The sequence below is a fragment of the Equus quagga genome, chromosome 17, assembly GCF_021613505.1.
Source record: "Equus quagga isolate Etosha38 chromosome 17, UCLA_HA_Equagga_1.0, whole genome shotgun sequence".
In the NCBI taxonomy this organism is placed as follows: domain Eukaryota; kingdom Metazoa; phylum Chordata; class Mammalia; order Perissodactyla; family Equidae; genus Equus; species Equus quagga.
Window position 1 is genome coordinate 19,448,319 of NC_060283.1, and position 14,480 is coordinate 19,462,798.

Here is a 14,480-nt window from a genome sequence, read left to right on the forward strand (position 1 = left end):
TTCCCTTTGGCACCTCCTAGCTGATAAACACTATCCCTGAAACCAGTGGGGACAGCAGGAGCACATTATTTGGAGTCAGAAAATATGAAGACCTAGCTCTGCCCATTAGTGTCTAATTCTCCCTCTTTGGCAGCGGAGTTGGGGGGTGCTTTGTCCAGCCAGTGGAGGTTAGAGGTCTGAAGCAACTCCCATTTCCAAATACAAGCGCAGTGAAGGAATTGAAAGGAACTCTAACCTCCTGACTAAGAAAAAAATGCTATGGACCAAAGTTGGAAGAAATATTCTTCTGATAGAGTGAAGATGAGGAGAGTCTCCCACACAAAAATGACTGTTACAGAAGCAATAGCAAACTGAAATGGAAACAAAATTTAATTAACAGTAAAGCAATAATTTGGGGTAGGAAATATTAGGTTTATGATTGAAGTAGTTCTCCCCATAAAGTGCATGGTGGAGGGTTAAAATTGAAAAATGTTAAATTATTAAAAGTTGTAATAAGAAAGAGGGAAAGTTTTTAAAACAAATTATAGATAAGACGTTCTTTTTTTATGTGTGTGTGAGGAAGATTGGCCCTGAGATAACATCTGTTGCCAATCTCCTTTCTGCTTGTGCAAGATTGTCACTGAGCTAACATCTTTGCCAATATTCCTCTATTTTATGTGAGATGCCACCACAGCATGGCTTGACAAGTGGTGCTAGTTCCACATCCGGGATCCAGACCTGTGAACCCTAGGCCACAGAAGCAGAGTGCATGAAGTTAATCACTATGCTTCTGGGCCGGCCCCAATAATACTTGTTCTTAATCCTTGTTTATAGGGTCCATTAATGAGCTAGGTTTATCTAGGCCAGGGCTCCCATAGTGTCTTAGAGAAAATGATAATTTGAATAAAGTAATCTTACTTTCTACAATACAGAATTGCTTTTGCCTTCAAAATTTACCCCACACCCACAAACGTCTACTTCAACAAAGCAAACTAGTATCCCTTAAAGATGACAAAATAAGAGAATATGTTCATGTGATGTTAAAAATGCATGATTTGCTGAAAAGGTCGATTCATAGGAATTAAAGAAAATTAATTAAGACTCATAAGAAACCAATAAATAAGGAGTTAGAACACTTTCCTGCAGGTGATATCAGACCATTAAGAATGTTTCTTCCTGGTGGCACAGTGGTTAAGTGTGCACCTTCTGCTTCTTGGCAGCCCAGGGTCCTCTGGTTTGGATCCTGGGTGCAGACATGGCACCGCTTGGCAAAAAGCCATGGTGTGGTAGACATCCCACATATACAGTAGAGGAAGATGGGCATGAATGTTAGCTCAGGGCCAGTCTTCCTCAGCAAAAAAAAGAGGAGGATTGGCAGTAGTTAGCTCAGGGCTAAACTTCTTCAAAAAAAAAGAAACATGTTTCTTCTAGGACATCCACGTGCAATGGCTATGTTAGTTCATGAAATTATATTCCATAGAGAGACTCAAGGAAACTTTGGTCTACTATAGAAGAATTTTTTTGAAAAATAAAACAAATTAATTGCAAACAGGAGTATTTAACTAGCAATTTAGATGTAAAGAGGGAAAAGAAATATTCCCACCGGCAAGCAGTGACTATTTCCTCTGTAAAGAACAGCTGCTCTTTAAAAAGCAATTTAATTTCATATTTAAAAATGGTATAGATCCTGAACAATTTAATATTTAAAAATATGAAAAGTCATGAATGAGAAAGAAGGAAATTCAGCAAAATTGAAAAAAGTAAATAAGAACCATTGATGTGTTGATATTCTGTTTCAATTCAATGTGAAATTTTAACTTTAGGATGAAGATTCAATAAATAATATCAAACAACTAAAGTCGTGAGTATATGTTGGTTGAAAATGCATTCATTATTTAAGACAGCATCTGTAGACTTCTCATGTTCTGAATCAAAAAGGTAAATTAAATAATATGTTTGAAGCATTTGAAATATGTAAATTCCTAACTTGTCTATTGTTAACAATTACAATAATGTTAAAATTATTCATTTTAAGAACTGACATATTATGAAAATATAATCAAAGAATGACATTGCATTCAAATTAAACATATTTTGCTACACTGATAATAAAGTAAATGTTGTCTTTATAAATAAAAGAATTTCTATAAGGACTCTCCTTTTATTAGGGAATTGCCTTTTATTGCAGAAAATATGAAACATTAATTTAATCCACTCTATAATTTCCTTGCAAAACTGTGTGCACAATATTTCTGGCACATAGCCCATTGTTGTTTATGTTACCCAATCAAATCAGATAATAAACCTGGCAGGATTTGGACTCACTATCTGACTATATTTCCTAAACTTTTCATATACTGATTTTACTTTTCCCTATAAATATTTAATTTTGGCTCAAAATAAAGCAATGTACTTGTATGGGAGCAGATTTTGCCATATTAAGACATGTCTCTTTGGCATGAGGATTATTTTGGGCTCTTTTTTGTTATGTGAGGAAGATTGGCCCTGAGCTGACATCTGTGCCAATCTTCATCTATTTTACATGGGATGCTGCCACAGCATGACAAGCAGTACTAGGTCTTGCATCCGGGATCCAAATCTGCCAACCATGGGCCACTGAAGCAGAGCAGGTGAACTTAACCACTACAACCACTACATCACCAGGCCAGCCCCTTGGGTAGTTTTTGTTTTTAACTGTAGAAGGGGAGAAAATTTGAAAACCAGGTAGAAGTTACCCTTTGTAAGAGATATTTACATTTGTAAGGGAAATCTCCATTTGTAAAGGTGTCTCCTTCTCTGTACCAGGAAGAGGGGTTGACCTTATCTGTAGAAATTCTTATCAATGTGGAAGGCAAGGTCTTAAATCTGCATAATAATCTTATTCTTGTTTACTGTGCTGTTTCTGTTAATCTCCCATAACTGACTCCTCCGATCCCCAACGTCTCCTGCTTTGTCTTTAGCTGAAGAATTTTTTTCTTTTTTGGCACCTGAGCTAACAACTGTTGCCAATTTTTTTCTTTTCTTCTTCTTCTTCTCCCCAGAGCCCCCAGTACATTGTTGTATATCCTAGTTGTGAGTGCCTCTGGTTGTGCTATGTGGGATGCTGCCTTAGCATGTCTTGATGAGTGGTGCCATGTCTGTGCCCAGGATCCGAACTGGTGAAACTCTTGGCTGCCTAAGCGGAGCATGTGAATTTAACCACTGGGCCATGGGGCCAGCCCCTGAAGATGGTTTTTAAGGTAGCAATCTTCATCATTCTGGCAAGTTACTGAGTTTTTCCAGGTTTCTCCCATATATATATGTTATAAAGCTTTGATTTTCTCCTGATATTCTGTCTCATGTGAGTTTAATTCTTAGACCAGCCAGAAGGACCTAGAGGGTAGAGGAATTGTTTTCCTCCCCTACAATGTCTAAATATTATTAGGATTAAAAATGATTAAATGCCAAAATTGTGTTTTTAAGCAGCAAAATCCATTTTATTTCAACAATTAGAATGAGAATTACTTGAACTTCATGACATTGAAAATTAAAGATTTGTCATTTATATTTTCATTGTATTTTCAATTACTCTCTCTCACTTCATAGAAAACCAATTCTAATAATAATTTCTACTTTTAATTTAATTCAGATTCATATATGGAGTAACATATTACGGGGAGAGCCTTGTGCTATATTCTTTATAGAATGAATTATGGGATGTAATGTCAAGGGTAGAAAAGATATGCATGCAAACAGTCAGTCGAATATTGTGCTAGATCTCATTTGCCAGGTGTTATATTATGGACTAGATTAATTGGGAAGAAGTTCATGAAAGCTGGTCAATTGATAATTGAGTTGGGGTTTTGATTGGAAGAAATAGCTCATCTGCATTCTCCCTTCTCACACTGTGAAATTAAATAAAAATGTCTAGTGGCTGCCCCAGTGGCATAGTGGTCAAGTTCACATGCTCCACTTTTGTGTCCTGGGGTTCACAGATTCAGATCCTGGGTGCAGACCTACCCACCATTCATCAAGCCATGCTGTAGCAGCATCCCACATATAATGTAGTGGAGGATTGGTACAGATGTTAGCTCAGAAACAATCTTCTTCCGGCAAAAAGAGGAAGATTGGCAACAGACATTAGCTCAGGGCCAAACTTCCTCACCAAAAATAAATAAATAAATGAGAGTGTAGCTACATGGATCTTATTGATCTAATTACAATGCAAATCTAACATTATAAATCAGTTAAGCATTTTATTTATTAAATTAATTCTTTTTTTAGCAGATGACTTTATAGCTCCTGGTTTCACATCAAATCTCCCAGAATTACAGAATACAAGTGTCAGAAAGGAGTTGAGAAATTATAAAGACCAAAACAAATGTCCCAATCCAATTGTAAAAGAGGAAAATGCAGCCAAAAAATGTAAGACCACAGAGAGAAAATAATTTGAAAATTATAGAAACCAACTTCAGTATAATGATTGAATTTGTTCTCTTAGGCTTTTCTGATATTCCCCAATTCCACTGGTTTCTTTTTGGGGTATTCTTAGTCATCTATATCATTATCCTGTTGGGAAATGGCATCATAATTCTAATAACAGGAGTAGATTCCACTCTTCAAACCTCCATGTATTTTTTCCTCAGCAATTTTTCCTTCCTAGAAATCTGTTATGTATCTGTCACACTTCCCAGAATGCTCATGGACCTTTGGACCCAGAAAGGAACTATTTCTTTTTTTGCCTGTGCTACACAAATGTACTTCTTCCTTATGCTGGGAGCCACTGAGTGTTTCCTTCTGGCTCTGATGGCCTATGACCGCTATGTGGCCATTTGTAATCCTCTGCACTATCCTCGAGTCATGAACCACAAGGTTTGTGTCCAGCTGGTGGTTGCCTCCTGGATCGGTGGACTTCCAGTCCATATAGGGCAAACATGCCAGATTTTCTCTCTGCCCTTTTGTGGTTCCAATAAAATAAACCACTTCTTCGTGACATTCCCCCATTACTGAAACTGGCTTGTGGAGACATCTTTGTGAATGAGATGGTGGTCTACGTACTTGCTGTATTGTTTGTCACTCTTCCTTTTATGTTGATACTTGGATCCTATAGTAGAATTATCTCTACTATCCTGAAATTGCCATCAAACACGGGACAGACCAAAGCATTTTCAACTTGCTCTTCCCACCTCATAGTTGTAGTTTTGTTCTATGGATCAGCCACTGTCAACTATTTAAAACCTAAATCCAATCAGTATGGAAGAACTGACAAACTACTGTCTCTTTTTCTATGCCATTTTGACCCCAAGGTTCAATCCTATGATATACAGCCTGCGGAACAAAGATGTCAGAGAGGCACTGAGAAAAGTACTTCACAAATTTTCAGCATTGTGAAACATTCGACCCAATAAATTATTGTTTTATATAATTAATTTGCATGCAGATTTAATTGCAATCTACTGTTCACTATTTTCCTAAATTTTTAAATAAGCTAGTGGTGTAATTCCCTTGAGTAGATTCTTATTTTCCTAGAGTTATGACAATTGAGTTCATTTATTTAACAGTTTTACTTAAGATCAGTTTCCTCTTCACTGTAAACTAATAAATGAAGATGTGTAACTAAACAAGGTGATGTGATATATAGCATATTCTGTAATTGAAACCATACCTTTTTTATTCTTTTGCTGATGCCTTTCTAGACATTATCTTAACATTCTCTATTAAAGAAATAAAGATCCTTGGATGCTACAGAGTCCATACTAAACAATTCTTTTATAGAAATAAAAGCTTAAATGCAAAGGATATATGTAGAGGAAGGACTAATAAAAATAGTGAATGGCTAATATAATGTTTATTGCAGCACTATTTTTCCAAGCAAAAAAACTAGAAAAACGAACATTTCTGTTGAGAAATATTTTAGTAAATATGGTATATAAATATAGTAGATGTTTATGGAGTTATTAAAAAGACCACGTTACACCTGTATAGTAATAGCTCCCGATAAATCACTTCTTCTCGTATCCATGCCCTTTTGTCATCTCTTCCCACCTTGACTCTAGATTTATCCATGTGATTATCTCTGGTGAATGGGATATTAGTAAACATGAATAGTACTTGGGAATTAAGACTTGTCTTTTTCAGCAATGGAAATCTTTCCATCACTAAGTCAAAAAGACCAGACTGGACTCCTGGACAATGAGAAGGAAAACAGAAAGAAGCCACAGCTTATATACAAACCATATAATGATAAAAATCAAATTTAAACAGAATTACCATATGCTATTTTAACAGTTTGAAACTGTTATGTCACATACTCTACTAAATCTTTAAGCCATATATTATTCACAGACTTTTAAAATTTATCTCTTTCTATATTTAAATGTACATTTTAGTTGTTTTTCCTAGAAATGCCGACATGTGATAGACTTTCTAATTCCTTGTATGTCTGAAAATTTCTTTCACAAAATAAAACTCTCTGGTTTTAAATAAAAGTCTCTGTGCTGAGTACTATAAATAAAAGTTAAAATGGCCATTGCTAATAATATAAAGGGGAAAAATATACATGCTGTCAGATATTGAATTTGTGGATAAAAATGTATGACCTAATTTTTTTATCTACAATTCCCCAAAACAGCATATGTATCCTTTTTGAGCAAAATATTTACCAAGATAAACCAAAAGTTGTATCATTAAAAAAAAATCTCTGTACTTAAAAAAGTAAGAAGAATATGGAATATGTTCTCTGATTACAATGGAATTAAATTTCAATTTCATTTTACTTCTGTGGGGCAGATTGAGGGGGGAATTATGAGGAAATTTCTGGGTTTGATATATATGTTCCTTTTCTTGGTTGTGACGATGGATTCTGGATGTATATATATGCAAAATGTGTCAAATTATAAGCTTTAAATATGGGTTTTTATTATGTTTCAATGAAACATTAACAAAGCTGTTCAAATAGTTAAAAAAAGCTGAAATCAAAACAGAAATTTTAAAGTAAAAAAAAAAGTGCAATCCGTTACTACTAAACTTGATCTACTAGAACTGCCAAACAAACCCTTTAGCCTGTCGTACTACGGTTCCAGAGAAAAGTATGCGTCTTATAAAGAAATAGATAACATGAAACAATAGTAAATGTAAAAATAAACTTTAAATATTGTGCTTTCATTTTAATTTCCTTAAAATGCATATGATCTTTAAAGCAAAAATTTTAACATTTTTATAACACCCAGTACAAAATTGGTATCTTAGGTCATGTGGTAACTTGGTGGCTCATGGTCAACCATTCAGTTTTTACTAAGGCCCAGTGGTAGGCCAAGAGCTCACTCCCCAAGAGGAAATTTATCCACAGAGAATGACAGGGCCTTGCTTCAATATCTAAGGGCTATGCTGTAATTCACCTATAGGGACCTGTCAAAGGTGCCAAACAACATCCCTATCTGCCACTGATACTTCAAGCACCATTGGATCTACTGTAGCAACTGGTCCAAGAGACAGAGCAGTTTACACAGTAGCCTGGAGCTGTTGAAGAGTCTTCTTTTGTTGTGGGTACCACTCAAAACTGGAAAATTTTGGGTCACTTGGTAAATAGATCAGAGTAACACACCTAAATAAGGAATATGCTGCCTCCAAAATCCTAAGAGGCTCACTAGGTATTCTGCCATTTTCTTTGTTGTAGCAGAGACTAGATGTAGCAGCTTATCATAACTTCACTTTAAAAGCAGGGTCTCCACATACCCCACATTAGTGGACCTCTAGAAGTTTCACTGAGATAGAAGGCCCCGGGAATTTAGTTGGATTTGTTTTTCATCCTATAGTAGAGAAATATCATACCAATGATTAGAGTTGTTGCTACCTCTTGCACACTAGGTCCAATCAGCATAGCGTCATCTATGTTATGGGCCAGGGTTATTCTTTTTTGGAAAGGAAAAGGTGATCAAGATCCCTGAAAACTAAATTATGACAGCCAGTTGGAGAGTTTATACACCCCTGAGGTGAGAGAATGAAGGTGTATCGCTGGCCTTCCCAGCTGAAAGCAAACTGCTTCTGGTGAGCCTTAGGGACAAGTATGGAGAAAAAGATCAGCAACTACATAACAGGTACCAGAGCATGTGTTAGTTTGCTCAAGCAATGAAACTACATCCGGAACAACAGTCGCATTTGAAGTCACCACTTGGTTAATTTTATGATAATCTACTGTCATTCTTCAACATCTATCTTCTGGGAAAACTATGATTATTTCCTCTTCTCCTGTGCAGTTACCATGACATACGTTGATGGGTCCCTTTAGGGAAGGCTGGGAGAAAGATTAACAGTATAAACTTTGGGGTAGTGTACTGGGCCCTTCCTTAAGGGGACCCAACTCCTTTTCATTCAAGGAGTTCTGGGTCTGTAAACTCTATCAAGTTTGGGAATTACCTGATGGGCTGTGACTATCATAGTGACTTTGAGTAGATTTTGGTTCACTTGATCTGGAGACTTTTTGCTTATCCAGATCAAGGAAGAATTTAATGAACTCATCTATTTCACTTCTAGGAAAGCCATGATTAGCTAGTCAACACTAGAGGTCTGTGTGAATTAGACTATTCTGATTGCTGCTTTGATTCTGCTGTCCATTTCCATGACTGTGCCCACTCTGCCCTTGGTGGTGCATGCTACCAATTGGTCCATGACACCCTAGGATCCAATTATTACCATTGCATTTAGATTTCCCAATTCAGTGGCTAGAGTTCTCATTGTAAGTTTTGGCCTATAGTGAAGACAAGTCAGGGAGTACTTCAGGAATGCTGAATCTCCCCTGACAGATTTATTTCTCACAGTACTGGTGAAAGGTATTCTTCTGAATACTCCCAATGTGGGCGAGTAGATCTTAAATGATGCATCTACTCTAATTTTCTAATCCCCTAAGACTTTGAATCCCTTTCCCTACACTAAACCAAGGCAAACTGGACATTTCCAATTTGCTCATTATGGGCCACCTTTTGCTCAATGTTTCAACCAAGTATTCAAACAAACTCTTACAGTCCTTTCTAACTCCCTGATCTGCAACATGAAATGCAGAGTCTCTGCTTAGTAGATTCATATCAATAAATTTGGCCTGATCCAATGTTATGTTTCTTCCATCATTATCCCACACCCTTTATCTACACATGTTTTCCAAATTACTGTCTGTATAAATTAGAAAACTCAAGTAGTTCTTTTGGAATGTAGCGTACCTCCTCATAGGTCACATTTCATACCTTACCTTTATGGGTCTATGGGGACTTGTGTCTATTTCAGTAAAATGTGAATGAAAGAGAATACCTACAATTTAATATAGAGTTAAATATATATATATGCTTCTGTGTGTGTGTGTAATTAAACTGGTATTTCTATGTTGACCTCTTAACCCTCAGTATCTTGGAATAGAACTGTATTTGGAGACAGAGTCTTTGAGGAGGTAATTATCTTAAAATTCGGCATTTAGTGTGGGCCTTAACCCGATATGACTGTTAAACTTATAAGAGGAGGACATCAGGATATGAACATTCAGAGAGAAAGATCACGTGAAGACATAAAGAGAAGATGGTCTTCTGCAAGGCAGGGAGAGAAAGGCTTCAGAAGAAATCAACCCAGTGAACACCTTGATCTAAAAGCCTAGCATCCAGTAGAGTGAGAAAATAAATTTCTGTTCTTTGAGCAATCCAGTCTTTGGCATTCTGTTATGGCAGCCCCAGCACAATAGTACAACTGGCATCAGCATCTATATGTATACATGTGTGAACATAGGTTTCTGTGTATGCGGGGGATATTTATATACATAAACATATATATGTATAAACTTAGAAGCAGATAGATGACAGCTTTCTGCATGTGTAAAGGTTGCATAGATATTGGATTGACTATGATCTTTATTCAAAATTCTGAGAAGGACAGAAAGGGACTACAAAACTAAAAAGGAAAAATCCTTTAATCATGACTTTTCAATATTGGAGACAAAAAACATTAATCTTAATTGGTATCAATTTAATGTTTAGTTTGAAGAGTATACTTTATTGATAAATCAACTTTTTCCAAACACCCTTTTTACTGCCTCCTTTACATCTTTGTTCCTTAAACTGTAGATGATGGGATTCAGCATGTTAATGGCAATGCTGTAAAAAATTAACACTATTATTTCCCAGTCCCAAGAATAGCTGGAACTTGGTTTCACATACATGGAAAAAACTGTTCCATAATAAAGTGACACTCCTGTTAGGTGAGAGCCATATGTAGAAAAGACTTTTCATCTCCCTTCAGCAAATGCAACCTCAGGATAGCCAACAGAATGAAACCGTAGGAGACCAGGACAGTCAAGATGGTGACTATTTCAATAACGCCCGTAAAGTAGAAGACTAGAAGATGGTTTTTGCTCATGTCAGAACAAGAAATGGTGAGGACAGGAGGGATGTCATACAAAAATTGTCTAATTTCATTGGATACACAGAAGGATATGACAAATGCCGCCCCTGTGTGCACCATGACTGTGTGTCTTAAATAATTGTGTTTAAAATGTTTATTCTGAGGTGGCTTACATTTTCAATAAGCTAGATAACCTCTCTGATGCCCAAGTAGACATCATAACATGAGTGAAACCGTCCAGATTTTTGTCAGCAGACAGGACATGATTTAATTTTCACAAGTTAATCGAGGAACAGAGCGTTCCACTAAGAAAATGGATCTACTACCCAATAGTTTAAAGAGACAAAGCAAACCATGTTGATGTGATGAAACATGACACACTTTTCTAAAGACATGGATGATCTACATCTGAATGAATTACAGAACTAAAATTAAGGAAGGCAAGACTCCACGCCAATTGTTCAAATTCTGAAATGCAATAGATAGAAAGATTTTTTATTCCTGAAAGTAATACTAGACAATTAAGTGGTATTTCTCCGCAAAGCAACTCTCCCTATTATAGGGGAACTTTATGCCACGAAGGGGTTGAAGAGAAAGACAGGTCATCAACAGAGAAGGTAGTTTTAAAAATTATATCTGAATGGTTGCCAAAAAGAAGTAGTCTTCTAGAAATTAATTTGATACATGAGAGAAGATGTTCCCCAGGGTGAGCATGACTACTTCCTCTTTAACATCGGCTAATGTTGAACCTAGCAAGAATATTATAGAATTACGGTGACTTCCTAACACAAAAGAACTTACAAAGTTTATAGGATAAAAAAACACTTGCAGTCACATAGATAGTTTCAAGCAAATACATCAAGGTAAGCTATATTTGTGTCATTAGACTATTTTGTTTTTAGGATAGTTCTAAATGTGAAGATCAAGATACAAAGAATAAAGCAAAAAAGCCTGAAATTCTGAGATATTTATCTAAAAATGAGTTAACCACTTAAGATAACTCCTGTAGTTCTTAACATTCTTAATTATAAAGTAAAATAAAATTAGACACGTCAAATAATGATATTTATAATAAAAATCTTCACTTAAGGTTATTTTGAAAACTGGTACTAATGGAAATAGGGAAATGTGAGAGAATATTTTCTCAGTTTTATTCAGTAAAGTATTAGGGTAAAAATATCAGCTGGTGGGGTGAGAAGATAGAGACGGGTGTAGGAGATTTGATGAAATAGGAAAACACATGATACTTGTTTTGGAAAGTTGGATAACAAATATTTATAAAATATAATGAGAACTGTCCAGCAGTGTTGACAGTCTAATATTGGATAACCTTAATACAAAGCGAAACAAGACAGAGTGTGTATGTGTGTGTGTATTTCTTTTTTTTTTTCAGTATCATGTATATGCTCTGGCCGTTTGCATGCATGAAGTAAATAATAATTGGGTTTAATCAAAGTTACCCTTTATTAGGCAAAATTATGAAGGTGAAATAGAGGAAGGGGATTGTACTCATTTGCAAGGGAATTATATGACGATGGATCGTAAAATCTTACATAAGTATGGAGGGAAATATGAGAAAATATTGTGATGAATAGGTCACATTTCAGGATTGAGTTGAAGATTAATTAATATTTATCATAAACTGTATAGTGTGTCATGGGGAAAGTTATTGAAGAGCATGATGGGATTAATGCTTTCCATATTTAGTATAAGCGATAGGAGAGGTATATAAAGTGGAATGATAATATTGCATATATTTATTCCCTCAGTAACAAAGAATTGGTTTAACAAAATTGATTCTCATTGGGATGTAAATGGGAGGAGATAAAACTCATTTTGAATAAGAATTAAATAAAAGCTTTAAGGGAAAAGATTTGGATTGAAAGAAGATGGAAAAAGTCTATCAATATAGAAAAAAATGATGAATTTAGCAAAAACAATAGAAAAAGTCTGTTTCATAGTTCCATTCAATAATAGACTGATTAGATATTATTAGATACAATAATTAGATATTATTGCTCCATAATAAGCTCTAAATAACAATGGACACCTCTCCTTATGTCTGGCATTGCTGCATCCAAGTATAAAAAATATATATTCAGATTGTATTTCTTGGATTGATTTTAACTTCACATCATTTCTTGTTTCAAATCTCTTTTCCTAGAAACAAAGTATGGTGGGAATAATTTAAAAGATTATATAAATACATTCATGCACTTATCAAGTTAATAGAAAAGGAAAATGTGGTTCAAAAATATTAACCATCTTTAATTTACTATATCTGCAGATGAAGCACAAATTAAAAACAGAAAAATCAAATATCACTACAATGTTGGAGTTTGTTCTCTTGGGGTTTTCTGATGTTCCCAATCTCCAATGGATTCTTTTTGTGATATTTTTAGTCATCTATCTGACTATCGTGCTGTGCAATAGCATTATAATACTGATAACAAGAATTGACTCTGTTCTCCAGACCCCCATGTATTTTTTCCTTAGCAATTTTTCCTTTTTAGAAATCTGTTATGTAACAGTCACTATTCCAAGAATGCTCATGGACCTATAGACTCAGAAAGGAAATATTTCTTTCTTTGCCTGTGCTACACAAATGTGTTTCATCCTTATGCTTGGAGGCTCAGAGTATCTCCTCCTGACAGCAATGGCCTATTATCATTACGTGGCCATTTGTAACCCTCTACACTATCCTCTAGTCATGAACCACAAGGTCAATGTTCAGCTGGTGACGGCCTCCTGGATCAGTGGAGCTCCAGTTGTAATTGGGCTAACATGTCAGATTTTCTCTCTGTCTTTTTGTGGGTCTAACAGAATTAATCATTTCTTCTGTGACGTCCCCCCAGTACTCAAACTTGCTTGTGGAGATACATTTGTGAATGAGATCACAGTCTATGTAGTTGCAGTAGTGTTTATCATGGTTCCATTTCTTCTGATTGTTGTCTCCTATGGCAAAATTATCTCAAAATCTGGAAATTGTCATCAGCCAGAGGGAGGGCTAAAGCCTTCTGCATCTGTTCCTCTCACCTGATAGTTGTCATCTTATTCTATGGAATGGCTACTATAACTTATCTACAACCCAAACCTAATCAATCTGAAGGAATTGGGAAATTGGTCTGTCTTTTCTACACTGTGTTGATCCCTACCTTGAATCCCATTATATATACTCTGAGGAACAAAGACATCATGGTGGCACTGAGAAAACTACTAAGTTATTAACGTTCACTCAAAGACTTGAAATTACAGAAACAATTTGCTTATATGTTTATCAAGTAGATACAACAGAAAATGTCTTCTAATTTTATTCCTATTTTCCTAAATAATGAAAATTAATATCATCATAGCAACCTCACATTATGTTACAGGACCTTAGTTTCAGATGATTAAATTAAGGACTTCTGTATAATCAAAGCACAAATTATCTCAATTGCAACCATTTAATTCAAAGATCCATCTTTCCTCTCACTATAAACTAGTGATTTAAGATATTTCCTCAGCAATACAATTATAGATAACTGAGCGTGGCATGTAACAAGGAATTGGGGTCATGCTCTGTGATAAATTTTCTTTCAGATATATTTGTTGCCCTTCTCTGTACCTATGATTGGACTCAGCTAATAAGAAAAACCAGCAGCAGCCAAGATGGTGGAATCAGGGGAATCTTAGTGTTTTCTTTGCATTTTTTCTTCTTTCTATCTCTTCTTGCTGCCCATGTTGCTTTAAGACTACAAACCCTGAGAGTGTTACCTCCTCTATTATCCCAGCACTTTTTTTGTTCTCTGGTAACATCATTATTTCACCTTGTAGCTTCTGGTTTTACTTTGTTAATATCTATTTAGTATTAGAAGGCTCTGGAATTTTCACTATAGGCTATGCATGTCAATGTGCAGTGACTTGAATATCAGTCCCTCTAAATATATGCCCCTCCGGAACCTGTAAGTGTGAACTTATTTGGAAAAAAAGGCCTATGCAGTTTTAATTAAGTTAACAATTTTGAAATGAGATCATCCTGGTTGAAGGTGGGCACTAAATTCTGCAGCCAATGTCCTTATGATAAAGAAAGGCAGAGGAAGTTTAGAAAATAAATACAGAGACACAGAGAATAACATCATGTGAAGATGGAGGCAGGGATTGGA

General features: G+C 35.6%; 1 protein-coding gene and 1 pseudogene across 1 annotated transcript; both read left to right on the forward strand.

The window, feature by feature from the left end:
• Window positions 1-4,368: 4,368 nt before the first annotated feature.
• Window positions 4,369-5,349, forward strand: LOC124229577 (olfactory receptor 10AG1-like; annotated as a pseudogene).
• A 7,255-nt stretch (window positions 5,350-12,604) lies between these two features.
• LOC124228562 (olfactory receptor 10AG1-like) lies at window positions 12,605-13,563 on the forward strand. The gene is given in 2 exon segments (XM_046643094.1): window positions 12,605-13,307; window positions 13,310-13,563. Coding segments are annotated over 2 exon segments (939 nt in total). The 5' UTR covers window positions 12,605-12,622.
• Window positions 13,564-14,480: the final 917 nt, after the last annotated feature.